The 27,500-nt window shown below is 43.1% G+C and overlaps 2 protein-coding genes and 1 long non-coding RNA gene across 3 annotated transcripts in view; 1 reads left to right on the top strand and 2 right to left on the bottom strand.

Moving 5' to 3' along the window:
• The window catches only part of cacna2d3a (calcium channel, voltage-dependent, alpha 2/delta subunit 3a), a 152,512-nt gene extending 138,967 nt beyond the window's left edge, over positions 1–13,545 (top strand). Inside the window, exons 30-37 of the mRNA XM_082187438.1 lie at positions 1–9; positions 1,385–1,460; positions 2,140–2,192; positions 2,372–2,427; positions 6,749–6,863; positions 8,496–8,606; positions 11,559–11,643; positions 12,166–13,545. The exon at positions 1–9 is cut by the window's left edge and continues 62 nt beyond it. Of these exons, the coding sequence (XP_082043564.1) occupies positions 1–9; positions 1,385–1,460; positions 2,140–2,192; positions 2,372–2,427; positions 6,749–6,863; positions 8,496–8,606; positions 11,559–11,643; positions 12,166–12,261 (601 nt within the window). The 3' untranslated portion in view covers positions 12,262–13,545. The remainder of the gene's footprint in view (positions 10–1,384; positions 1,461–2,139; positions 2,193–2,371; positions 2,428–6,748; positions 6,864–8,495; positions 8,607–11,558; positions 11,644–12,165) is intronic.
• LOC309512035 overlaps positions 1–27,500 on the bottom strand; it is a 33,654-nt gene that overhangs the window by 2,502 nt on the left and 3,652 nt on the right. Inside the window, exon 2 of the long non-coding RNA XR_014210862.1 lies at positions 26,775–27,500. This exon is cut by the window's right edge and continues 3,494 nt beyond it. This is a non-coding gene — a long non-coding RNA (uncharacterized lncRNA). The remainder of the gene's footprint in view (positions 1–26,774) is intronic.
• On the bottom strand, positions 14,634–25,403 carry wnt5a (wingless-type MMTV integration site family, member 5a). The gene is made up of 5 exons (XM_082187412.1): positions 24,845–25,403; positions 23,505–23,602; positions 19,177–19,424; positions 17,121–17,413; positions 14,634–16,294 (listed from the first exon to the last, which is right to left on the bottom strand). The coding sequence occupies exons 2-5, from the start codon at positions 23,591–23,593 to the stop codon at positions 15,836–15,838; spliced, it is 1,089 nt and encodes a 362-aa protein (XP_082043538.1). The 5' UTR covers positions 23,594–23,602; positions 24,845–25,403; the 3' UTR covers positions 14,634–15,835.

Genomic DNA, 27,500 nt, shown 5'->3' with positions numbered 1-27,500 from the left:
TTTTAAGAGGTATGATGCTGAACGAGAACTAAGACATTAGATAGATTCTCCTGAGAATGAACAGTTAAACTAGTAGAAATGCACTAGTGCACATGTGCTTAGATCCTTAAAACAGGGCCCTAAATCTGCTAATAAATCTACTTGTTATAATGAATAAAGCATAACAAACGGGGCCAAACATTCTGAGGTTGAGTAGATTTGTTTAGTCAAATGGTCACAAACAACCCTTGTAATAGATTTACCATTCCTGACCAGTAGCTTCGCCCAGCGAACTGAGTTTAGTGGCAGTGAGATGTTCAAAGTTCTCTTACAATACACAAATGGAAGAGTTTCTTCAGTGTTGGCTAGTAATGTGGAAAACTGCCCTCGAAAGGTTCAGCAGAAACAGGTTTTCAACATATAGTTCTATATCACAGATCTCAATCAGAATAATGTGAAATAAGACATCTAACAGAGACACTGATGCATTCAGTGCTTTACTCCTAATGAATATTCCCCCATATGCACACAGTCACACTGACGACAGAAGGCACACACAGATACATAGACATAAATGAATGCAAAGACAGCTCTCTCACACACACACACACACACACACACACACACACACACACACACACACACACATGGATGTGAAATGAACCTTTCGTACACATCAGTGTTTGAGGTACAGAAACAGCTGCAAGCAAAATTATAATTATCTCTGATTTACACTTGTGATGTAAAAGGAGGCCAGCTCACACACACACACACACACACACACACACACACACACACACACACACACACACACACACACACACACACACACACACACACACACACACACACACACACACACACACACTGTCGCCTTTTTCCATCTTTGTTGCCACTGGCTTGGCTTGCTTAGTTGAGAACATTAAAGTTAACATGTAATTTAAAATTCAACAATATTATTGCTCTCCTGCATTGACACCATTATATGAGAACTGAACTGAGCTGGACAATGACATCACGGTTTTCTCCAGAGCGGCTATATATAAAAATTAACTAAATTAGTAACTTTTTTAAAACAAAAATGAACCATCACTGAACTTACTTAAGCTGGACTGTGACGCTATTTTCTTCTGGAAACAATTTTTGTTATCTCTGTTATCTCTGTAAAGCTGCTCTGAAACACTGTGTTGTAAAAAGCGCTGTATAAATAAATGTGACTTGACTTGACTATTGCAATTGTTTATTGCACAAGTTCATGTGTTCATTTTCTTTATGGTACAATATGTCATTAGTTCAGTGAGTTCATACACACATGCTTGTCATTGACATTTACATTTTTGTAATGTATGTTTTATAGTAATTATGGATAAAATGCATTAACAATAATACTTGGATTTGTTTTCAGGGTGAATCTGTATGACTATCAGGCCATCTGTAGGGTATATGCACAGACCAGTGACACAGCACACACACTCTTACACGTGAGTACTGCACAAAGCCATTACACTACATCTGTTAAGTCGCATGTATTCCTCATTCCAATTTCTTTAGTTTTTCTATGGTTTCTCTCATAGTTTTGCAAAAGCAAAACACTAAAACATCATTTATTTTTTCACCCCCTCATTCAAGTGCTTAATACACACATTCTCATTATCATCAGCTGCGCTTCGGTTCTCAGCAGACATGTCCCCCATCAAAAAACTACTTTTACGGACATATGGCTATAAATCTATGGTTACACTTTATTTCAATAGTCCACTTTAGACATTCTACTAACTATAAGTAACTTTGCAACTACTGTATGTCAGCTAACTCTCATTAGGCCATTAGAGTATTTTTACATGGTTAGCTTATAGGTTTTGGTTAGTAGAATAAATTGACATACTTGAAAAGATATCTATAGTCAGTATAAAGTCTGTAAAAAAGTGTTAACTGACAGTACACAGTCTCCTAATACTCTAATGACTGCTAGTTGCAAAGTTACTTATAATCAGTGTTGGGAGTAATGCATTACAAGTAACGCAAGTTACGTAATCAGATTACGTTATATCATATGTACTGTACAATGGTTCTGCCACATCCTTAATCAAAATAATTGATAATAATTGAACTACTTTGTGCCTCTCAGTGTTTGACTGGTTATTGTTCTTTTCCTTGCAGCCCTACTTTGCTCTGTTCGCAGCTGTCCGATGGCTACTGACCGAGTTAGTCATGTAAGACTCTGATCTTATGAACTCTTCTCTGATGTTTTGAGTTTTACAAATCTGAAAACTTTTGTATATATGCAAAATATAAATAACATTACTGTACTTTTTACTCTGTCCATTTTTGGATTCCTTTCTCTCTTTCCAGTAACTACTTTCATTATTGCCCTTTATCCTTTCCTTTGCAGATTTCTGCTTGAGTTCAACCTGTACAGCTGGTGGTACTCTGACCTCACCATTAAGGGTAGGTTTGATAATATGTGTTAATGAGGCAGGGTGTTTGATGAGTTGATGGCATCAGTGGCCTCAGTTATAAAATCTTGCCTAGAAACCGTCCTACTTTTGATCTTACGATCATTTCTCCAGTGTGTGTACATGTGATTTAATGAACAAACGTACGCACAAAAAAATGTGTGTACACCTCTCTTCCAGATGTGAAATCTATAAATCACAAATGTTCGCGAAATTTTACAAAGATGAATGGTTTCAGATCTCTGCCTTGTAAATGGCGCCTAAATAATGTCATTACCATTTAAAAGAGCACCAGTCAATGTCCAAATCCTTTACCTGAGAATGGCTTGCATTTCCAAATCACTGCTGTACATACGACTCTCTGCCACAAAGAACAGTGTGTACGTCTGCTACGAATCTGATGTAGCACTAAGAACTTTTCCACGTAAAACGTCTCGGTTACTAATGTACGGGAGACGTAACGTCGACGTGACAACGTAATTGGGATCACTTCAGGGAGCCCTATCAACATCGAGTGTCTACAGAATGAGGCAGCGCTTGCAGGTTCACCACCTGGTCCCGGAAGGGAGCGGTAGGAACCTTGGGCACGTATCCGGGCCGGGGTCTCAGGATCACGTGAGAGTTAGCCGGGCCAAATTCTAGGCACGATTCGTCGACCGAAAATGCATGCAGGTCCCCTACCCTCTTGATGTAGGTCAATGCAACCAGGTGTACTGTCTTACAGGATGGAATGTTTAACTCAGCTGATCACAAAGGCTCAAAGGGTGGTCTCTGAAGTGCCGAAAGGAGACAAATCCCAAGAGGGTATAGAGAGTGGGCAAGGCGGATTTAGTCTCCTCGCCCCCCTCAGGAACCTGACGATCAGGTCGTGCCTTCCCAGCGACTTTCCTTCAACTGCATCGCGATGTGCGGCGATAGCGGCAACATACACTTTAAGGGTGGAGGAAGACAGCCTTCGCTCCAGCCCTTCTTGTAGGAAGAAAACCACTGCTCTGATCAAGCAAGTTTGGGGGTTCTCCTGGTGAGAAGAACAACACTCAACGAACAGGTTCCACTTCAACGCATAGAGGTGCCTCGTAGAGGGGAAGTGATGGTGTCAACTACCGCTTGGGGTAGGTCACCTAGAACCTCTGCGCCCCATCCAGGGACCAGACATGGAGTTACCAGAGGTCTGGAAGCGAGTGCCATAGGGCCAGGGAGGGGCTGTCGCGAGGAGCACTAGTTCGGGGAACCAGGTCCGGTTGGGCCAATACGGCGCAACAAGCAAGACCTGCTCCTCATCCTCCCTGACTTTGCACAGGGTCTGTGCAAGAAGGCTCACTGGGTGAAACGCATATTTGCGTAGACCCCGGGGCCAGCTGTGTGCCAGTACATCCGTGCCAAGGGTCCCCTCGGTCAGGGAGAAAAACAGCTGGCAGTGCGACGTGGCAAAAAGATCTATCTGTACGATCCCCTAGGTGGCTGAGGTGACTGAGCACCATGTCCCTGTGTTCGCACAACTGCTCTCTCGACTGGGCGAGGATAAGCCAGTCGTCGAGGTAGTTGAGGATACGAACACCACGCTCGCACATGGGAGCAATGGCCACCTCCACGACTTTTGTGAAGACACAGGGTGAAAGGGCCAGCCCGAAGGGTAAGACTTTGTACTGATATGCCCATCTCTCGAACGCAAAGAGAAGAAACGGTCTGTGTCGAGGGAGAATCGAGACATGAAAGTACGCATCCTTCAGGTCGATCGCTGTAAACCAATATTGGGGACGGATGCACTTGAAAATGCGTTTCTGCGAAAGCATCTTGAACGGCAGCCTGTGAAGGGACCGGTTCAGGACGCGCAGGTCCAAGATTGGTCGTAACCCGTCGCCTTTCTTGGGAACAATGAAGTACGGGCTGTAGAAGCCAGTCTTCATATCGGCTGGAGGGACCGACTAGATCGCGTCTTTCACCAGTGGGACTGAAGGCTGGGGGACGCCGGGCGAACTGAACCACATAGCTGAGTCTGATAGTATGGATGAGCCAGCGAGACAGGCTGAGAAGCTCTAGCCAGGCTCCCAGACACCGTGCAAGCAGGACCAACGGCACCACAGACGTACCCGGGGTGGGGCAGCGCGGCGGAATGCAGGGACCCGACTCGAACGGCAAAGCGGCCCGAAAGTGGGGTCTGAGTGTGTGGTGCAAGACATACCTGCTTCCGTAGAAGGGCAGAGGGAGTGTGCGGAGGCATCAGTGCGTCCGGAACACAGCCACTGCTGCTCGCTGGCGACAAAAGAGGGGCCTGTGGGTGACAAGGCATAGCGTCATCTACCGCCAAGCGCGCCCTCTTGGGACCCATTGGTTTCAGAAACTGCTCTTTTATTGAAATTGGCTGGGGGCCAGTGGCGGAACAGAAACAAATGGAAACAAAAGATTCTCTGCCCGGCCCTCCACCGGGGGAAGGAGCGGTGCCTTCGCCGTCTCCTGAAGAGCAGTTTGATCCACCTCTGGGTCGCCCGTCTCAGGGTCGTTTGCACCTTTGCTTGCCTCCTGGTTCGGCAGCAGCCTGGACGGATGGGGTCGACTTCCTGCGGCTTGCTCCACGCTGAGACCTTGGTGGTTGCTGCTGCTGGGGCTTAGCGGGAGCGGAGGACCGTCTGACCGATGGAACGTGCAGTTTCTTTCGTTGCCCGGAGGGCGAGGTCAGTTGCTGCACGGAGCTCCCGGAGGAGCTCTGGGTCAGAACCACCCACGTGCATGTCCATGAGCACCTGGGCCTGATGGACCTGCAAGAGCGCCTTGGCATGCAGGGCGGAAGCAGCCTGTCCGTAGTCTGGCTCTATACGTTGCCGACAACGACCTGGTGAACTCCTCATGCACCTCCGGGAAGAAAGGCACCAATCATGAGAAACCAATCATCCAGCCGAGAAGGTCCGGGACATGGTGGAGGGTTCCACTCAAGCCGACCTTCTTGGCGGCCCGGGAAAGCATAGCTGCCCACTATGGGTTGGACTTGGGCAACTACACTCCCCGAAGGGGGCAACGCAGCCGAGTCTTCATCTCCAGAGGAGTAAAGCTCCCCCTCCGATGCTGCGATCGACATCTAGTCATCAGGAGAAGCCCCAAAAGACACGACTGATCGTTCATGAGAAGGACCAGCACGTTCTTTTGGAGGCCCCAGCGGAGGCTCCAGGCTCCACGCCTCGCAAGCACGCCGTGTTTGTGAGGCGTGAGGGGCCCAGGGAGGTTGCCTCGGCGGGGAAGCCCTCACGGTAACCCTCAGATCACCCTGGCTAAGCGCCGAAGTAGGCCGAAGTAGGTGCAGAATAGACGCTAGATCGGGGCATAGGCGAGGGGACTGCACCTCCCTTGAGGTAAGCGAGTCTCGATCTTAACGCGGCCATAGTCATATTCCCGCAATGGGAACATGAACTATTCACAAAAGCTGCCTCAACATGCTGAATGCCCAAACATGAGGCAACTATTGTGGCCGTCTGCTGGCGCCAGGGAACGACCACACCCAGAAACGCACAAGCGGAATGACATCCTGAAAAGGACGCAGGGTCACGCTTGTGTTGCTCTTTTAGTTGAAAATAAAAAAGAGAAAATAAAAACTCTTCCCACGCTGAGGCACCCAGGAGTAGCCGCGGCTATAATGAGTTAAAAGAAAAAACCAACACACTGAGAAAGCTGTAAAACAGCAGATGAGAGCTGTAAGCTCGCAGCCACCGCTGATCACGCCGTCACATCAACGTTGGAGAGAGTTAGGATTTCCAACTCGCAGAGTCTCTTCTTGCAGCACTGAAGTAACAACCTCTCAGCTCCGAAGTGAAAGACAATGTGTGCGTGTGCCCGCTTCCTGTTTATACCTGCGCTGCGGGGCACGTGACGCGATTCACGCACGCCTATGGTCATTGGCTCATTCTGTAGACACTCGGAAGTTGATAGGGCTCCCTGAAGTGATCCCAATTACGACGTCAATTACTGCAGAGACTTAAGGATGTTGCAAGACTTTATGGATATAATTTAAATAGTGCTCAAGGGTCTAGTCAGTCACAATGCACTAATTGTCTTCATTTGAGTAGGTGATATGTCAAAATGCATGAATTGTGAAACTTCAGTTGTAACACTCAGTAACTGGGTTATTAAAAAAACAATCTGTAGGAATAAAATGTGCATGTTAAAGCAGGTTGAACAGAACTGCACACCTGCCATTCATGGTTGTGTTTACATTATTTTGTACAGTGTTTTTATGTTCCTTGGGTGATACAGATAAGCCTTGCCATAGGAAAACAATTTGAAGAACAATGTCTCTCTTTCTCTTTCTCTGTGTATCTCTCTAGCTCAGAGAGGAGGCAGAACTATGCTGGTCCCTTGTGATACAGAATATCCAGCATTCGTGTCTGAGCGCACCATTAAAGAAACCGTGGGGAATATTGACTGTGAAAGCTGTGTTAAGTATGTGCAATACTTACAAACACACAAACACGCGCACAGGCACACATACATAGGACAATTGGGGTCAGCTGAAAATAGCTCTGTTTATTATAATGAGAGTGATTTAATTATTTATTTATTTAATATGTGAATGATGTACAAGAGAGGGAGAAAAAGATAAAAGGAACGAACAACTCAACTTAAAGCTGTTCATTTAAATGCAATTTTACAATGGTATTAAAAACTGAAATATGCTCAAGCCCCATTAGCATCACTATTAAGACACTAAAGGTGCACCTAGACGTCTCTGTATCGACAAACAATATATCAATGATTTTTATATATATTTATTATTTCACAGTACCAAACCCCACCCCGACCATAAACATAAACATAAACACTGACCCTAAACAATAACCTAAACATAAACACTGACCCTATACAATAACATAAACACTGACCCTAAACAATAACATAAACACTGACCCTAAACAATAACATAAACACTGACCCTAAACAATAACCTAAACATAAACACTGACCCTAAACAATAACATAAACACTGACCCTAAACAATAACATAAACACTGACCCTAAACAATAACCTAAACATAAACACTGACCCTAAACAATAACATAAACATAAACACTCAACCTAAACTATATAGAACACGTAACAGGCAAATAAAAGTACAGCCAAAGGTATACTTCTGTTGCAAGCTTTTATCCAAAGTAAAAAGGGAAGATGATGATTAAGAAATGAATCATAAGCCTGAAATCTTCAATCTTTCGCCCTAGTGCATTCATATGCAGTTGGAGAGCTTATTAATTCAGTATATGAACACTTGTCTGCCTACGTACAGATTCCATACAGCATTGACGCCTCTTCCTGAAGAAGACGCTTTCATCCACGCTTTTCTTTTTTTGGAGCAGATAAAAAGGCCTTGTGAAGTCTTTGACTCTCACCGTCTCTCTCCTGTCCTCTCTTGTCCTCCTCTCTTGTCCTCCTCTCCTGTCCTCCTCTCTTGTCCTCCTCTCTTGTCCTCCTCTCCTGTCCTCCTCTCCTGTCCTCCTCTCTTGTCCTCCTCTCTTGTCCTCCTCTCCTGTCCTCCTCTCTTGTCCTCCTCTCTTGTCCTCCTCTACTGTCCTCCTCTCCTGTCCTCCTCTCTTGTCCTCCTCTCTTGTCCTCCTCTCTCGTCCTCCCCTCTCGTCCTCCTCTCTCGTCCTCCTCTCTCGTCCTCCTCTCCTGTCCTCCTCTCTCGTCCTCCTCTCTCGTCCTCCTCTCTCGTCCTCCTCTCCTGTCCTCCTCTCCTCCTCTCTTGTCCTCCTCTCTCGTCCTCCTCTCTTGTCCTCCTCTCCTCCTCTCTTGTCCTCCTCTCCTCCTCTCTTGTCCTCCTCTCCTCCTCTCTTGTCCTCCTCTCTTGTCCTCCTCTCTCGTCCTCCTCTCCTGTCCTCCTCTCTCGTCCTCCTCTCTCGTCCTCCTCTCTCGTCCTCCTCTCCTGTCCTCCTCTCCTCCTCTCTTGTCCTCCTCTCCTGTCCTCCTCTCTTGTCCTCCTCTCCTCCTCTCCTGTCCTCCTCTCCTCCTCTCTTGTCCTCCTCTCCTGTCCTCCTCTCTTGTCCTCCTCTCTTGTCCTCCCCTCTTGTCCTCCTCAGGTCATTTGTGATCCAGCAGATTCCCAGCAGTAACCTGTTCATGGTGGTCATCGACAACACGTGTGACTGCAGTGACTTCGGCCCCGTCACCATGGACCCCGTCGAAATTATGTATATCCTTAATAAAAAAACCTGATGCTTTCACTATCATTTTATTTATTTGGTAACACTTTAGTTTAGGGTCCAATTCTCACTATGAACTAGTTGCTTATTATCATGCATATTACTAGGATATTGGCTGTTTATTAGTTTTTAAAAATCACATATTAATGCCATATTCTGCATGATCATATTCTACATCCCTTAATCTTAAACTTAACTACTACCTTACTAACTATTGATATGCAGTAATTAGGAGTTTATTGAGTTTATTTATTACACTTTATTTTAAGGTGTCATTGTTACAGTGTAATTATATATTTAAGTACTGAGTAATATTAGGCAAGGCAAGGCAAGTTTATTTATATAGCACATTTCATACACAATGGCAATTCAAAGTGCTTTACATAGAAGAAATTAAAATAATGAAAAGAAATAAGAATAATTAAAACAGTTTAGAAAAATAGAGTAAAATACAGTACAGTACAGTACAGTCGGACGAACAGCGGCACAGTGCTCATTCAGTAAATGCATAGCTAAACAGAAGTGTTTTGAGTCTGGATTTGAATGTGACCACTGTAGGAGCACATCTGATCTCTTCTGGAAGCTGGTTCCAGCTGTGGCTGGCATAATAGCTAAAAGCAGACTCACCATGTTTAGAGTGAACCCTTGGTATTTCTAGCTGATATGATCCTAATGATCTGAGTGATCTGTTGGGTTTATATTCAGTGAGCATATCTGCAATGTATTGAGGTCCTAGGCCATTGAATGATTTATATACCAGTAATAATACTTTAAAATCAATCCTAAATCTAACTGGGAGCCAGTGTAAAGACCTGAGGACTGGTGTGATATGTTCATATTTTCTGGTTCTGCTCAGAATCCTGGCGGCAGCGTTCTGTATGAGCTGACACTGCCTTATGGTCTTTTTGGGAAGGCCAGTGAGGAGTCCATTACAATAATCCACCCTGCTGGTGATGAAAGCATGCACAAGTTTCTCTAAGTCTTGTCTGGAAACAAAGCATCTAATTCTTGCAATATTTTTTAGCTGATAGTATGCTGATTTAGTTATTGCTTTGACATGACTACTGAAACTAAGGTCTGACTCTAGTGTCACACCAAGATTCCTGACTTGATGTTTAGTTGTTTGACCCCTAGAGTGAAGGTATGCGTTCACTTTGAGAACTTCATCTTTGTTTCCAAACGCAATAACTTCAGTTTTGTCTTTGTTTAATTGAAGAAAGTTTTGACACATCCAACTGTTGACTTCGTCAATGCATTGGCACAGGGAGTCAATGGGGCTGTAATCATTAGGCGATAGGGCTAAGTACAGCTGTGTGTCGTCTGCATAGCTGTGGTAAGCGATTTGGTTCTTTCTCATTATTTGGCTCATTGGGAGCATATACAGGTTGAACAGGAGTGGCGCAAGAATTGAGCCTTGAGGGACTCCGCATGTCATGGATGTCCACTCAGACTTATGGTCTCCTATACTCACATAATAACCTCTCCCATCTAAGTATGACCTGAACCATTTTAGGACTATCCCAGAAAGCCCCACCCAGTTTTCCAGCCTGTCCAGAAGTATGTTGTGATCGACAGTGTCAAATGCAGCACTGAGGTCGAGTAGTACCAGCACTGATAATTTTCCTGAATCAGTATTTAAGCGAATATCGTTTATTATCTTTATGAGCGCTGTCTCTGTGCTGTGGTGCGGTCGGAAACCAGATTGAAAATTGTCAAAGTATCCATTCGAGCTTAAGAATTTGTTCAGCTGGTTGAAGATAACTTTTTCAATGATCTTGCCTATGAAAGGAAGATTTGAGATCGGTCTATAGTTGCTTAATATGGTCTTATCCAGATTGTTCTTTTTCAGGAGGGGCTTGACAACTGCAGTTTTCAGGGAGTTTGGAAAACTCCCAGAGAGAAGTGAGGCATTTACCACTTCTAGAAGATCTGCTTCTAAACTGTTTAGCACACTTTTGAAAAACGATGTGGGAAGTGTGTCAAGAGCGCAGGTTGATGTTTTAAGGTGTTGTACGGTTTCTTCCAAAATTTTGCCATCAATTTCTTTGAAGTCAGACATAGTAACTACTTTTTCAGGTGGTCTGATCTGTCTGACCTCAGTGCAACTCAAGGATGTGCTGATCACCTTTCTGATATTATTGATTTTGTCAGAGAAGAAAGAAGCAAACTCACTGCACTTGTTGTCTGAGAGCATTTCACTGGGAATCTGGCTTGGGGGGTTTGTCAGTCTCTCTACAGTAGCAAAAAGAGTGCGTGTGTTGTTTAAATTGCTGTTTATAATATTTGAGAAGAAAGTCTGTCTAGCTTTGCCTAGTTCCATATTGAAAGCATGAAGGCTGTCTTTGTAGATGTTATAATGGACTACAAGTTTTGTCTTCCGCCACATGCGCTCTGCTTTTCTGCATTGTATTTTCATATGTTGCACTGCTGTTGAGTTTCTCCAAGGTGCTTTTTGTCTGCCACTCTTCTTCCTGACTTTCACAGGAGCAATATCATCAATTATATTTTTAACTTTTGAGTTAAAAGAATCAAGGAGAAAATCAACAGAGTCAGCAGATATGCTTGGTGTTAAGGATATTAAGCAACTACATGTACTTACTATAGGGTTAGGGTAAGATTAGGATTTGATTGAGGGTTAGTTGCATGTAATTATGCATAATTTACTGTTATTACCATGTTAAGTACATGTAACATATGTAACAAGGACACTGTAAAATAAGGTGTTATTGTTATTAGTTGGTGAATAGTGAGAACTGGACCCTAATCTAAAGTGTGGCCTATTTTGGTCATTCTATAAGTAACTTTGCTCAGTCTGAACATAATTTGCTATAAGTTTATGCAACTGGCATTTATCTTTTTTAGACACTGTCTCTATGGTCTCTGTTTTCCTCCATGTTTTATAAACCGTCCTCTGTCGTATGTTTCCCTTAATTTCACTGCACATAACGAGTCTCTGAAATGTGAACGGTTGAAGTTTCAGAAGGACAGAAGACGACCGGACACGTGCCACCCCTTCCATCACGAGGTACAGGAACAAACCAAAACTGCGACAGACGTTACTAAAATTAAATATAAAAATATATCAAATTAAAAATTATATGATCAATAAGTTATGACAACATGTTTTTACATTGCTTTTACTCAGTTATACAGTTATAGAAGATTCAACTTGTTTTTTAAGTCAGTTTAATGTAATTTAAGTTGAAACGACTTAAAAATTCAAGTTGATTGCACTTAAAAATCAAAAGATTTCGCAGTGTTGTAGATGCTATTTGCAGACCAGTGTAAATAGTAACATGCGTTATTAGCATTTGAACGTATTTAATATCTTATTTTTTTGTAATAGCAATTCCATGGCACAATATTGTCAGCAAGCTTTAGAGTTTACTAATATCTGCAGATTTTTTGGTAAAATCCAAATCATACGTTCCTGCAGTTCAGTAGATAGGATCAGAATCAGATCCAGAATGTTCCAGCTTTCATACGCAGCCATAGAGTTCATAATTCTGATATGAAGTAATGTTGTCCATGTTTGATCCCTCCTCAGGAAAACTCGATGGAGTGTGGCGGATCCGTGAGCTTGACTCCATCACTAACAGCTTCTGTTCTGCTATTCCTGATTGTCCACATCTTTCCCAGGTGATGAAAACAGGCTCCGCCCCCTTTCCCTTCTCCGACCCCTGACTCCGTCCAGCATGCAAAAAGTGATCATATAAATATTGATTTACACTGGAAAACTTAACTCATCAGAATCACATAGACAGCTACAAATAAATGGTATTTTAAGGTAACACTTCATATTTAAGGTCTAATTTATTAAACATTAGTTAATGCATCAACTAACATGAACTAACAATGAGCAATATATTTTTACGGCATTTATCAACCTTTGTTAATGTTAGTTAATATGAACGAGTTTGTTTGTGTTAGTTCACAGTGCATTAACTAATGTTAACATACAACTTTTTATTTTAATACTGTATTTGTAAATGTTGAGATTAACTAAGATTAATAAATGCTGTAGAAGTATTGTTCATGTTAAGTAATGTAGTTAACTCACGTTGACAGATGAAACCTTACTGTAAAGTCTTACCATATTTTATGTTCACATAGTTAATAGGAAAAGTTTAACAAGCAAGGCTACAGGAGACTGGGAACTGTGCTGACTAACTGAACTGAAGTAGGATTCGTAAATGTCTACAAACAAATACAATTGTGTCAGAAATTTGAGTTTTTGTTCTGTAACTATATGATTTTCAGCCATACAACTGTGACAAATGCAATAGAATAGTGTATAACAAGAGTGGATGTTCTTTGTGAACATTGCCTTACAATAAGAGATACAACTGCAGTTTGTGTACTTTTGAAATAAAATCTTTTTTTTTAAATACAAAGAGACAAATGAGTTGATCTTTGATGATTTGTTGCTTTTTGACTTCATATGTGCATATGTCTTAGATATTCCCTTTTCAGTGAGGCGCATCAACTTGATCTTCCACTATTGATGTGAGAGAACATCAGCTAATAAAATGAGAGCACTTGATCATCTTTTGATGTATTGGCAAAGGGTTAGCCCAACGTGAAAAATTATACTTTTTCCATATCTCATACACCTAAACATCCTTACATTTCGCTTAAAACTCTTGAATATCTTTTAACATTTTTAACCTTTCAAATCCATGAGTGTTTTGCAAGCGTACCGCACAAGTCCTAAGAAGCCAAAGCGTCTCGATCGCCCCCCAGTGGCCTGTCCCAGTATAGCTCATAAACCCAGAGTCTCGATCGCCCCCCGGTGGCTGGTCCCAGTATAGCTCATAAACCCAGAGTTTCGATCGCCCCCCGGTGGCTGGTCCCAGTATAGCTCATAAACTCAGAGTCTCGATCGCCCCCCGGTGGCCGGTCCCAGTATAGCTCATAAACCCAGAGTCTCGATCGCCCCCCGGTGGCTGGTCCGAGTATAGCTCATAAACCCTGAGTCTCGATCGCCCCCCAGTGGCTGGTCCCAGTATAGCTCATAAACCCAGAGTCTCGATCGCCCCCCGGTGGCTGGTCCGAGTATAGCTCATAAACCCTGAGTCTCGATCGCCCCCCGGTGGCTGGTCCCAGTATAGCTCATAAACCCAGAGTCTCGATCGCCCCCCGGTGGCTGGTCCCAGTATAGCTCATAAACCCAGAGTCTCGATCGCCCCCCGGTGGCTGGTCCCAGTATAGCTCATAAACTCAGAGTCTCGATCGCCCCCCGGTGGCTGGTCCCAGTATAGCTCATAAACCCAGAGTCTCGATCGCCCCCCAGTGGCTGGTCCCAGTATAGCTCATAAACCCTGAGTCTCGATCGCCCCCCAGTGGCCGGTCCCAGTATAGCTCATAAACCCAGAGTCTCGATCGCCCTCCGGTTGACAGCTGTGATTGACAGCTTCTCTGAGTGAAGGAACCAACAGACTTTTTTCGGGAGGAGATTGGAGATTTAACTTTAATTTCTACATCTTTTTTCAGTCTATGGTGTGATGTCTGGTGCCAAGTTTATCCAGACAGCAACCTGGTAAAAATAATAATAATAAAAATAAAATATGTAAATGTATAATTCTCTTCACAGGAAACGATTTATCTGATTACACAATATGGGCCAAATGACATTATGACATTGTCTGAGCTGTAAAAGTAGGTTCATCTTGAAAGGCAAGTAAAAATACCCTCGCCATTTTGCTTCCACATGATCAGGTGAGATGCATCATTTATTAAATCATTGGAGGAGAAATCGAATGGGATGCACAGTGTTAGTGTGAGACTAAACGAACATGGGTTCCATTTATTCATGTTATGATGTGTATATATATATATATATATATATATATATATATATATATATATATATATATAATAACTACAATCCAACTGACGCAGGAGAGAGGAGATGAGTTTCTTCCACTTATTCAGGTCTGCGACTGAATCATCAAATTTAAATGAATCTTCTCATGCAATTTCATTACAAATATACTGGCAATGTGACAAACATACTTTACTCTTTTAATGACTTTATTTACAGGGACTGCACACATTTTTTTTTAGGTGTTGTACAGAAATTATATTATTTAGTAGATGAATCACAGTGCATACGATTTTTTTTTTTTTGCTATCCAGTGAATTAGTGCAATACTTCTCAAACCAGTCCTGCCCTGTGTCCGAGTATCCCAACTTCCATACTGTATAGTTTTTTCCAGGGGGCCAATGTTTCGGAAAACACTGAAGCTTCCCCGGGCGCCGCCATTGATTAGCAGACCATCACCTGCTGTTAGCATTCCATTGACTCCCATTCATTTTGGCGTCACTTTGACAGCGAATAACTTTACATCTGAGGTGTTTAAAGACTCCATTTGTAAATTTTTTGTAAAATTAGGCTAACGATTGCGTCATGACCACGCGACTCTCTGTCGCACAGTAGAGAGATTACCGTATGGACAGGAGGAGAAGCTCGCGGGCAATCGGGGGGACGTGGAGGCAAGATGACAAAGTAATTAATCAGAATACTTTTAAGTTTCTCCTGCTCCTAGCTCATGGACACCTCCTTCTCACACTCTCCGTCTCTGCAAGTTTCGGAAGGGAATGATTCAGATTTCTCTTGGCACAGCTACTAGAAGACAGACGGGTTGCTCGCGTCACATCTACGTCGTCAAGCTCAGTGTGAGTCTGCGCAGTACGCTCAGCCATCAGGAAGAAGAGCTTCTAATTGACTTCACTTTTCTCCGGTGAATCCAATGGGGTCGCAGTGTCCATTTCTTTTACTGTCTATGGTTTTTCCCCTCATGTGAAGCCCTCAAATGAACGGATAAACGCTGGGTCATGCCTTAAAGGGACAGTTTACCCAACAATGAAAATGACCCCAAGAGCCAGGAATTTTTTTAATATAACTCTGATTGTATTCGTCTGAAATAAGAATGTCATATACACCTAGGATGGCTTCAGGGTGAGTAAATCATGGACTAATTTTCATTTTTGGGTGAACTATCCCTTTAACGACTATTTTCAGTTAAAATCCATCTTGAAAAATTTGAAAATAACCATCAGAGAAAATAAATATATAATGAAATCTGCCGTTTTTTTTCGATGTCCTGTACATAGTACTTATAGCAAGAAAACAATCAGTCTTTGTCAAAATGGTTTCAGCTCTATAAATATCATTTATTTAGCTCTCCCTCCTCCTCCTCTTTGGCAGGCTCTCATTACTTGCAGACGAACTGGTCGACGGTGCGCGAACAGCGCTTGCATCTGACGTAGCAGCACCAGTGAAACTTGCAGTGGCAGCGCTCCACCAGTTGCACCTTATACTGGTCATATCCTCGACCGCAGCACATGAGCGCGCAGCCGTCCATGCCCTCAGACGTCTTGTTGCAGAGCCGACCCTGAGTTCCCAAAGAGCCAGTGGTCTTGTTCCTCACGCAGTAATCCGGACTGGGCTCTATGTACACCAGGTCATTGCTAGTAGGAGAGTTAAATTTAGAGTGAACTTGAACGAGTTTCCCACGGCTGTTCAGCTTCATGGCAGTGGCGCTGTCGTATTTCTCCTTCAGAGCATCGCCGACCCTGCGGAAATCTGCGAGCTGCAACCAGCAGGTTTTAAGACTGCAGGAGCCGGACACGCCGTGACACTTACAGGAGACATGAGCGAGATCAGACGCTATCTGTGACAGGGAAACAGTTTATTAGCTAGAAAGAATCATGATGAAGTGAAATGCTAAGAATGCTGAGAGTTTGAATCAAGACCCAGATAGTGTTGCAACCAAGCGGCAACCTTCCTGTCTCTCACTTGAAACCAACACTGAAGTGACTTAAACTGCAGTTCATCAATAGGCCACTAGAGACAGGCTCCAAAAGAGACAGCAACATAGTGCCAGCCCAGATCCGGCCCACACCTGGTACGTGTGGAATCCAAAGGTTGCAACCGTAGACTGTAAAAAAGCTCAAAGTGGGCGGAGCCGGCCATCGCCATCTTGGCAGTGAACTCCTGGATAAACGAAAATGGGCAGCGAGGCGGATTAGCTGAGGTGACGTGACGCTAACAGACAGCAGACAAACGGCTAGCAGTGACATCAGCGCAGTCCACCTGTCACTCAAGTGGCCACGCCCTTAATTATGCAGAACTTTAAGGCTTAATATCATTTAAACGAATGAGTTATGAAAAAATTCACCCCCCTCACAGTTTTCATGAAGGGCAAAATTAGCTTTATAGAGCAAAACCACTTTTAGAACCAGACTGCAAACATGTTTTTATCTGCTGTAAAGTTTAGCATTTTAACATGAGGGTTTATGGGATTGACTCTCTTCTGCAGCCGGTCTCTAGTGGCCAGTCGTTGAACTGCAGTTGAAGTCACTTCAGTGTTGGAGAGACAGGAAGGTTGCCGCTTGGGAGTTTTCAGTCTGCTTGTATCTATACAGTCTATAGCCACACGCAGGGTTTATTTTCACTTGGTAAGACACTTACTAAAGGATGGAAATTAGCTGTCTTACCCTCCGTCCCGCCTCGTTGTTATGAAGGTTCATCAGCAGTCTGGCACTTTCCACAGAGCCTTTAGCGAAGGTTTTTTCGCGTTCGCGGGCATCCACAAACTCCTTGCTGAAGCGGTATCCATAGTTGATGTTGTCTCCGCATCCGCCCCACAGCCAGTCTCTCGGCAGGTCCTTCGGTCTCGCGGCTCGACTGCATCCGCAGCTCGACAGCTCCCCCTCTCTGCAGGCTCGACTCACTGCGTTCACCACGCCGGCCGCGCTGATCGCGAACGTGAACGCCGTCTCTCGGCTCCCTGGGGAATTCAGTTAGCTTTGTTTATTTGTTTTTATTGAGCAACAGTGTAACAACTAAATCTTCTTCATTTATCTGATGAACACTGACCGAATCTGAAAGAATCTTTCCATTCCATTTATCATTTCCTTCAGATGTCAGAGTTTAAAAACATTCAACTTCAAACTAAACAGACAAATGTAGGTATGATATGCGTTTGTTTTAAACTATAAAGTCATGTTTGGATGCATCACATACTGCAAAAAAGTAATCTAAAACTAACCCTAACCCTAACCTAACCCTAAATCCAGATAAATATAATGAGGCAAAATGACTTAAAGGGATAGTTCACCAAAAAATTCACTAATTTTACATTCACTCCCGATATAAAACTTGGAAGATTCAGGGCAATTTTTAATATAACTCCGATTGTATTCGTCTGAAAGAAGAAAGTCATATACACCTAGTATGACTTGAGGGTGAGTAAATAATGGGCTAATTTTCATTTTGGGGTGAACTATCCCTTTAAGATATGAAGTCTTGTTTTCTGAAAAACAAGAAAAATTACCTACCAATGGGGTCAGAAGAATAATCTTGTCTTCCCCTTAAATTAGGCATAAGCACTTCATTTTGATACATTTTTCAGAAATCAGCTTGCGCCAGCGCAAACCCTCTTTTGGGCTTGAAAACTACTATCATGATTTAATTCAATCAAGTCTTGATTCACTCAGACTCGAACCCAACACTACTATCAGCCTGAGTTTCATGACAGAACTCTGTATTTCTGCTGCTCCCCAAAAACATCTTTCTACATTGACAGCCATTCAAAAAATTTAAGTATTCAGACAAAATAACAACATAGGCATGTATAAACATCACAAATACAAATGAACCTTATTACAGGAGATGACTTGCCAGTGGCTCTTGAAACATACATACGGTATACAGTATTCTGCTGCCTTTCAGAGTATACACGCTTCTATGGCGTCCCTCTCGGAGCTGAACTGACGTGATCAGTGTGACCAAGGCCGTACGTAGGGTTTTATAATTAAAGAGGTCCCGAAAATGATTTTGCTAGGGGGTTGGGGGGCATGACCTTTCTTTCCTAAAGTAATCAATATTTTTGGGCTAACCTGTTCATTTAATGGTTCAACTGCTCACTCATAAAGACAGTCACTTGTCCCCATGTATATATACAATAATAATGCCAATATATTGGTGCTTGTGTTGTTAAATTGAGCTTATAGTTTCCACTGTCATTAGCAAAGAACATATGTACAGTATATCTGTGTTAAATAGATAATGTTAATAATGTAAATCTCATTCTGGGCACAGTGTGCAATACTTCCTCTTCCTCTCTCATCTCCATCACCTTCTCTCTCTCTTCTTCTCTCAGTCTCTTTATCTTGACCTGTATATCTTTCCTAAAGCTGAGCTTTGATTGATAAACTAGGTAAGGCTAGTCTTTTTCAAACTGATTATTTATGCCGGTCGTTTAAAGCTTCTGTCGTAAAACAGCTTTTTAGTTTAGCTACTTGCATTTTATCTCACGCTGTATGACCGTTAACTGAAGTGTGAAGCGCCGGAATTCTCACTCAGCAGCGAATCTGGTGTTTGAGTTCTGAAGCAGCTCAGATGAGAAGGTCGGTTATCGTCGCGATGTGCAAAACTTTGCAGCACAAAATTAGTTATCATTAGGCAATTATTGGTTGTTAACCTTCATTATATACACTTGAGAAATTGGTGGGTATGGCCCTGCTTGAGACCTGTAGTGGATGTAAGTACCTGTGTGCAGGACTCTGCCGAACACTGAGGAGTTGTCCACTGTGCTGCAGTTCCAGCGGCGCTGGCTGAACTGGTGTTGGCACTCGCTGATGCCCGTCTGTGCGCCCGCTCCGATGAACTGCATGTGATCCTGGTACAGCTGGCATAGCTTCCTCTGACCTGTGGACAGTCCTGTTAGCTGACTGCACAGCGGCTGACCTCCGATGATATACGCTTCTGGGATCAGGAGGGGGTTCATCGCCAGAGACCTGGAGATATACACACGCATTCAGAGATGATGTATTTGATTATTGCATTAAGGCAAGACACCCCAGGTGAATAGGGTAAACAAAATAACTAATAGATAACCAGACAGCAAAATAGTGTCGGCCCAGATCCGGCCCACATCTGGTAAGTGTTGAATCCACATGTACCAGATCTGAGCCGACACTATGTTGATGACAGGGTATAACCATACTTCCCCAGTTGATTGATTAAAGAAAGAATTGCAAATATTTTTGTATTGTAAGTTTTCTGAAATGTTATGTTAAAATATGCAAATATTTGCATAAACTCCTAGAACAAAAACATGAACATTGGATAAAATCAGGATTGAAAAAACAAACAAATTGCCATTAGTCTTTACAGAGGATTTTGGATTTCTCTTTTTATCACTCTTCCATGAATCAGAAAATACGGTCAACAGCCAAAAAAAATTTTATTCAAAATTTTTTTAGGAATAAAATGTTTGTGGCAATCGAAAGCACCCGTCCAAAGCCTGTAAGTTCTCGTCCACGCTTTTGGCCAAAGGCTTACAGAGCTGTGGGTCAGACCGCTTAGCATGGCCATCCTGCAAGTGCACCAGGCCAAAGCGCTTAAACAGCTGCATGAGGGCAGTGCTGACCCGGGGCTCATGAAGGCCTGGGCCAGGTGATGTCCACTCTGGTGGTCCAGGAACACCACCTATGGCTCAACCTGGCGGATATGAGGGAGTCTGAGCGAACCCAGTTCCTCAACTCCCCGATCTCCCAGACGGGCCTCTTCGGCGGTGCGGTCAAGGACTTTGCCCAACAGTTCTTGGACGCCCAGAATTAGTCTGAGGCGATCAAACATATTCTACCCCGGCGGCCCACTGCTGCTTTCACACCGCTGCCGGCTCAGAGGCTGTAGCGTGGAGATGGTCGCAGGAAGGCGGTGCAGCCCCCCTCCTCTGCCCATAAGCCTGTCAAGCATCAGGAAAAGTGGCGATCCTGAGACGGGCAACCCAGAGCTAGAGTTTTATGTTCTACAGGAGATGGATGCAGGACCACTCCATCCCCCGGAGGAGGGCCGTGGGAGAATCCTTTGTTCTCCTCTTTTTCTTCTGCCCAATTTGTCAAAGAAAGAACTAACTCTTCCTCCGGGTCCCAAGAGGACGCGGGTGACAGTGGGCGACGGAACGCCTCGCTGCTCTCGTCCCCCTCTTTCACTGTCGCCAGCTCTCATTCAGAGACGGCCCAAAGAAAACGCGATGCCTTCTCACGCCCCCTCTGCCAATCTATGGAACCAGACCCCGCCCTCACCATGGGGCGCTGCGCCCCCATGTCAGGGCGTCTGTTCCACCTCGCTGCCCCACGGCGGGTACGCTTGCAGTTCCTCTGACCCCGCCACTTCGGTTCCTGGGACCCTGGCTAGAGCTTCCCAGTCCGGATGCTGGCTCATTCGAACAATCAGGCTTGGCTATGCGATTCAATACACCTGGCATCCCCCCAGGTTTCTGGGTGTTTGCTTCACGATGGTGGGCAGGGACTGGCGAAGGTTACGACTGATCCTGGACCTGCGTTCCTTGAACCGAGCCTTACACAAGCTTCCATTCAAAATGTTAACACCCAAATGCATTTTCGAATGCATTCGTCCGCTGGATTGGTTTGCAGTGCTTCCATTCAAAACCTGAAGGTACATTCATGTCAGCATTCTCCCCTCATCACAGACCGTTTCTACACTATGCTTTCGAGGGGCAGGCATACCAGTATATGGTTCTCCCATTTGGGCTGTGCCTTTCTCCCCACGTCTTCACGAAGGTCGAGGAGGCAGCTCTTGCTCCACACACACACACAGGGAGCAGGGTGTTCGTATTCTCAACTACCTCGACGACTGGCTGATTCTAACTCACTCTCGGGAACAGTTGTGCGAACACAGGGACCTGGTGCCCAAGCACCTTTCCCGACTGGGCCTGGTCAACTGGGAAAAGAGCAAACTCTCCCCCGTGCAGGGGATCTCTTTTCTCGGTATGGAGATAGACTCGTCATCATGTTCACGCAGCTTACGAGCGAGTACGCTCAGTTACTGCTGAATTGCTCCTGGACAGGACCCAAACTTCACTGGCATGTTAATTGCCTCAAGTTGCTAGCAGTAAGTCTTGCTCTGCACCGCTTCAGGGCCCTGCTAAGGGGTAAGCACGTACTGGTCCGGACAGACAACACTGCAACTGTCGGGTACAACAACCGCCAGGGTGGTCTACGATCCCACCGCATGTTGCAACTCCCTCGCCATCTCCTCTTATGGATTCAGAAGCATCTGAGGTCGCTTTGTGTCATTCACATCCTGGGCAAGCTAAATCGTGCAGCCGACGAGCTCACGACAGCTCTCTTGCCCCGGGGAATGGAGACTCCATCCCCAGAGGTCCAGCTGATTTGGGAACGCTTCGGAGATGCACAGGTAGATCTGTTCCACTCTTGCCATCTCCGAAGTTGAAATATATTCCACCCTGTGGCTGGGTTACCTCAGAGATCTTCCATATGTATTCCGCCTAGGTGGTTCATATGTGTATTAATAGACCTCCCTACGGGAAGGCAGCGTGCTTACATTTTTCCCGACGGGAATATGCTACCCATTGTACCTTGGTAACTCTTGCGTTAACCTAGCCCTTTGCTCGTGCTGGACCTCACGACAGGGAGCAGTGGCTTGCACACAGCCATTGTGGTGTTTTGCATAGAACCACATTCGTCAGTCGTTCTGACATTATGCAGAACGTGACTGACTGAAAGGGAACGTCTCGGTTACGTGTGTAACCATCGTTCCCCGAAGGAGGGAATGGAGACGTTACGTCCCCTTGCCACAATTGCGGTGCCGCTGAACGGCCGGGACACACCTCTCGGCTCCTCAGCGAAGAACCGGAATGCGGGTATGCACGCGCTACTCCTTATATACCCACACAGCGGAGCGGAGCTCGCGATGCAAATTCCGCAGACCAAGGTAATCATACGATTGGCTCGTTTTGTACCACTCGAAAGGTGATAGGGCTCTCGGGCGAGACCCCATTCGCCAGTCATTCAGACGTTAGATGCAGATGGATAGCGTGAGCCATGATTGACTAAAGTCCCCCTGTAGTCAATAGCTTTATCCCTTAAAACTCAACTCACCAAAATGACAAATTTAAGATTTTTTTCCTTGGAAAAAAAAATCATTATGCCTTAAAATATCTTGAATGTAACTCAACACCCTTGCCTCATTTAGTATGCACGGCTCTATGAATATACAAATGAGCCCCGCCTCCACTCACTCACTCACTCACTCAGAGATCCACTGGTTGACGATCACACGTTGATCTGATTGGTTACAAGGTAGTTTGTGACGTCAGAAACACCAGCGATTTCAAAACGTGTTTTTGAGACTGTCTTTGGTTCACTGCAGTTTTAAGGAGAAAATACTCAGCAATGGTGTCGACTTATGAATTTACATATGCTTTGTCTTAAAGCATATTAAAAACTCCACATAGACACATAAACAACATTAAACGCTGGATCTTCACCACAGGGGGACTTTAACATCTGAGAATGAAAATTAGCACAGGGTGATTAAGTGCAGTTTGTGTCTCTCAGAAATCGGTTTTGAGAGTTTAACACGGGTAAAATACTGCATCATACACATTTTTTACTATTTTATACGATTATTTTAAATGTTTAAAATCTTCCAAGAGAGATAGATGATATGATGCTTCACTCATTCCCAGAATAGTGATAAAAAAGGCAAGTTTATTTAGTGCATTTCATACACACCGGAAATTCAAAATTTGAACAAGAAAGAGACCGTAAATAAAATATTAACAATAAAACAGGAACCATCTAATTCTTGCAATATTTTTGAGATGATAATATCAGGATTTTTTGTCTCTTGACCACTAGAGTCAAAGCATGTGTTCTTGAGAATTCCATCATTGTTGCTAAATACAGTTGTCAACATTTGAAGTGGATCAAAAAAGTTAATCAAAGTTGTCCTAAGACAAGAACAGGTATTGTTCAAAGGTAATGTATAACTTTGATGAACGGTTTTGATCCACTACTGTACATGACCTGTGTTTTGTCACGTACCACCACGAGTTGGCGTCCACAAGCACAATAAAGCAGGCGGAGAAGGTCACGGCGACCGAGACTGAGCACATCAACTTCAGCTTCACCATCACTCCAGCCTGAAGAAACAAGAGCAAGAGTCACATCTCACACACAGAGCTCAGTGAGTGTGTGTGTGTGTGTGTTTGTGTGTTTGTGTGTGTGTGTGTGTGTGTGTGTGTGTGTGTGTGTGTGTGTGTGTGTGTGTGTGTGTGTGTGTGTGTGTGTGTGTGTGTGTGTGTGTGCGCGCGAAATGAAGAAAAGAGGGTTAGAGATTATAACTGCATGCCATTTTGATCCCAGTTATGTGTGAAATGTAAAAAAACAAAACAACTGTGGGCATGTAAAATAACCTATATCATCTGTCTGCATAATCTACAAAACCTGTGTCATATTTAGAAGATCAGTGTAGAAACATGAACCTCAGTTTTACACACACACGCACATGAACTGAACTACTCATATGAAATGCACAATTGAAAATGCAGAGTATGAATGTATATATTAGGTCAAATTTAACTAATGAAGCCCACTTAGATAAGCATAATGTGTTGTTCATAATATTATACATTATAATAATGTAAATCTTCGAATAGTTATATTTAGCTGGAAATGTTTATACGGTATATAAATAACTTGAAAAAATATATCCTAATGTTAATGGTAAAACACTGTAAAAAAAAAAAACTTTAAAAAAAACTTTAATTGGTTACTGTTAAATTCCCCAAAGTAAAAAAAAAAAACCCAAGAAAAAAAGATTTCTGTTTAAAAAGATATAAGCCAATATTTGTTCGGGGATTTGGCCCATAATGATGTACAGGGATATTTAATATAATATCCAGTATAAATCACTGAATCAGTGCAGCACTCGATCTGTCCATATGTTTGTCAGAGGAAACAGAAAGATTAATGTAAATGTCAAAACTGTCAATACATACAAAATGTAAGAATTCAAATATGTGTGTAAATGTAGATGTACATCTCATCTATAATGATTATTGCTTCAGAGAGACCAGAAGATTCCTTCGATCTACAATCAAAATCTCGTTAGAATAAAGATTTAAAATACATGAATTAACGATGACACTGTCAGACTAAAACCGCAAGATGGAGCCATAGATAGATAGATAGATAGATAGATAGATAGATAGATAGATAGATAGATAGATAGATAGATAGATAGATAGATAGATAGATAGATAGATAGATAGATAGATAGATAGATAGATAGATAGATAGATAGATAGATAGATAGATAGATAGATAGATAGATAGATAGATAGATAGATAGATAGATAGATAGATAGATAGATAGAACTTACACTTTGTCCAAGATGGGAATTCGGTTGAGTTCTGCTTCCCGTGTTATCCCGTGTGTTATCCTCAGTCTCAGGAAAAGCTCCGCTCTTGGAAGACTGGCTGATAAAAATGCAATCCCAGTGAGTGTTTCTCAAAGATGTTCATAAATACTCCCAAAGCTGATGAAGATGTTCTACCTCTCTCCCCAAGACCTATTAAAAAAATTACTACGTTTAGGCGGAAAAAAAGTAAATCCAAATATCTGCATGCTACACAAAAGAAAAAAGAAAACTTCCCTCAGGTAATGTCGCCGATGTTATTCCAGGAGAGAGAAGATCTGCGCGATTCATTCTCATCGAACAGCCTAAAAATACTGACTCTTCATCTCGTGTAAGATGCTCAGAAATCCGCATAATCACACAGGCTCGTGCGTTAAAGCAACAGTTGCTGAGAGTAAATGTCCAGTTTTAGTCTGTGTTCAGAGTGTGTGTGTTCAGAGTGTGTGTGTTCAGAGTCTGATGAAGTGATGATGAAGTGATGAAGTGTGTAAGAGTTGTTCATGTTCACACTGACTAAACTCCGCCTGTGACTCTCACACACTCGAGCACAAACTAGAGGACCTGAGGCTGATACTGTCCGACTGATCATTCGTCTTTTCTAACATTTATTGCTATGCATTTAAAATATGTTTAATATGCTATATCCAGTGCGTTTCGACGTCATTACCGAGACATAGGCTAAGCTGATTTATTAATAAAGTCTTGTAAACGTGTGTTTTCCTACTGGCACACTAAGCAAAAGATATAGTCTCACTGTGTTAAAACGTTTCTATTATTTTAAATAGTATTTGTTTTATTATATAATTAATTCGGTTGAATACATTAGTGCATGTTCATTAAGGTACATTACAGATCACATTTAGGTTGGAAAAGTTTATTAAAATAACTTAGATTACAAATTTAATAGGAATTACTAAACAATCAATAAGGGCATCACAGTTTAACAGTCATAACCCATGCTGGCATTAATGTGTCTCTGCTTTACAGAGCTGTTGGTCAGAGTTATTCTGATGGCAGAGAGAGGAGGCACACCTCATGTATTCCTACATTACAACTGTTTTGGTATAAACTGTACGGACATATTAAGCAAACCTCAGGAAAACAATCTGCTTAACACAACTAGTTACATTATAACAACATGTAAAATAATTATCTGAAAACCTTGGTTTAAATCAAACCCATCATAATGTGTTGCACAGAGGTGGATGTGTGTGTCTAAACTGAACACACTAATAATGATGATCCCAAGCAACACTGAAGTTAATAAAAGATTCATGAAATCAATACAATTATTATTTCAATACAAAAATCAAAAGCTACTTCCTTTTATAGCCCGTTTCATTCACTCCCAGAAGCTGATAATACACTGTTGCTGGAAAAGCACCAAGAAAACTTCATTGAAATGCATCTTCATTTTCAACCCTGAACTTCCAAACCTTAAACACCCCCATAACGACAGAATCTCCTGTTTCCCACACGTCTGATGTCCATTAGCAGGCCCTAACCCCTAACCCTAACCCCTAACCCTATCCCTAACCCCTAACCCTAACCCCTAACCCTATCCCTAACCCCTAACCCTAACCCCTAACCCCTAACCCTAACCCATGGAATATCGCATCGGTGAGTCTCTTCCCGTGATGTTCATGTCAAGCCCAAAAGATCCCGAGAAACGACTGAGCGGAGAGAGAAGAAAAATGAACTACAATAAACAAGCCCTCCTGAAGAAAGAAGGGAAGAAAGTGTTTTTCGTTTTATGGCGTGTGTGTAATTTCCCAGAACACACACATCTCAACGAGGACATTAACACAAACACTTCAGAACACACTCCATCCTCAGGGAATGTTTTAATAGAAGCTCTTCTCCTGCGTTTCTCCATGTTATCACTGTTTACAACGGCTTACACACACACGTCTTACACACACACTGCTTACACACACAATCCTTACTGTCACACAGTTTCTGAAACACCAGAAACACACTCCAAATCTGCAAAACCATACACTCATTCTCGGACTTCGACTCAGTTTTCATAAAACACTTTTTTGCAAACAAACCACAACACACACTTCTCTATGAAACACACACAAATCTAACCGGAAGTCTCTTGATTTCCTTTTCAAACACAACCTATCAAAATACCACAGTAATTCATCAGAGCCTCACACACACACTCACTGACACACACACACACACACACACACACACACACACACACACACACACACACACACACACACACACACACACACACACACACACACACACACACACACACACACACACACACACACACACACACACACACACACACACACACACACACTCACTCACTCACTCACTCACTCACTCACTCACTCACTCACTCACTCACACACACACTCCTCACATGCAAACACTCATCTCTTTACTGAACACACACCAATCACGGCTTCAGAATAGGCCTATAGAAGGTCAATACTGTGTAATACTGTATTCACAAGTATAAAAGCTTACAGTAAAAAATACATTGGTTTCAGTCTTTCTTTCGTGTTTATTGTGAATTTGTCAACATCTCTGTGCCGATTACTTTCAGTCTTGTAGAGAAATGAACACAGGAGCTCATGAACAAAGAGCTTTAGGT

Source organism: Leuciscus leuciscus (assembly GCF_965113295.1).
Source record: "Leuciscus leuciscus genome assembly, chromosome: 13".
In the NCBI taxonomy this organism is placed as follows: Eukaryota; Metazoa; Chordata; class Actinopteri; order Cypriniformes; family Leuciscidae; genus Leuciscus; species Leuciscus leuciscus.
This window is presented reverse-complemented; position numbering and strand designations above follow the sequence as displayed.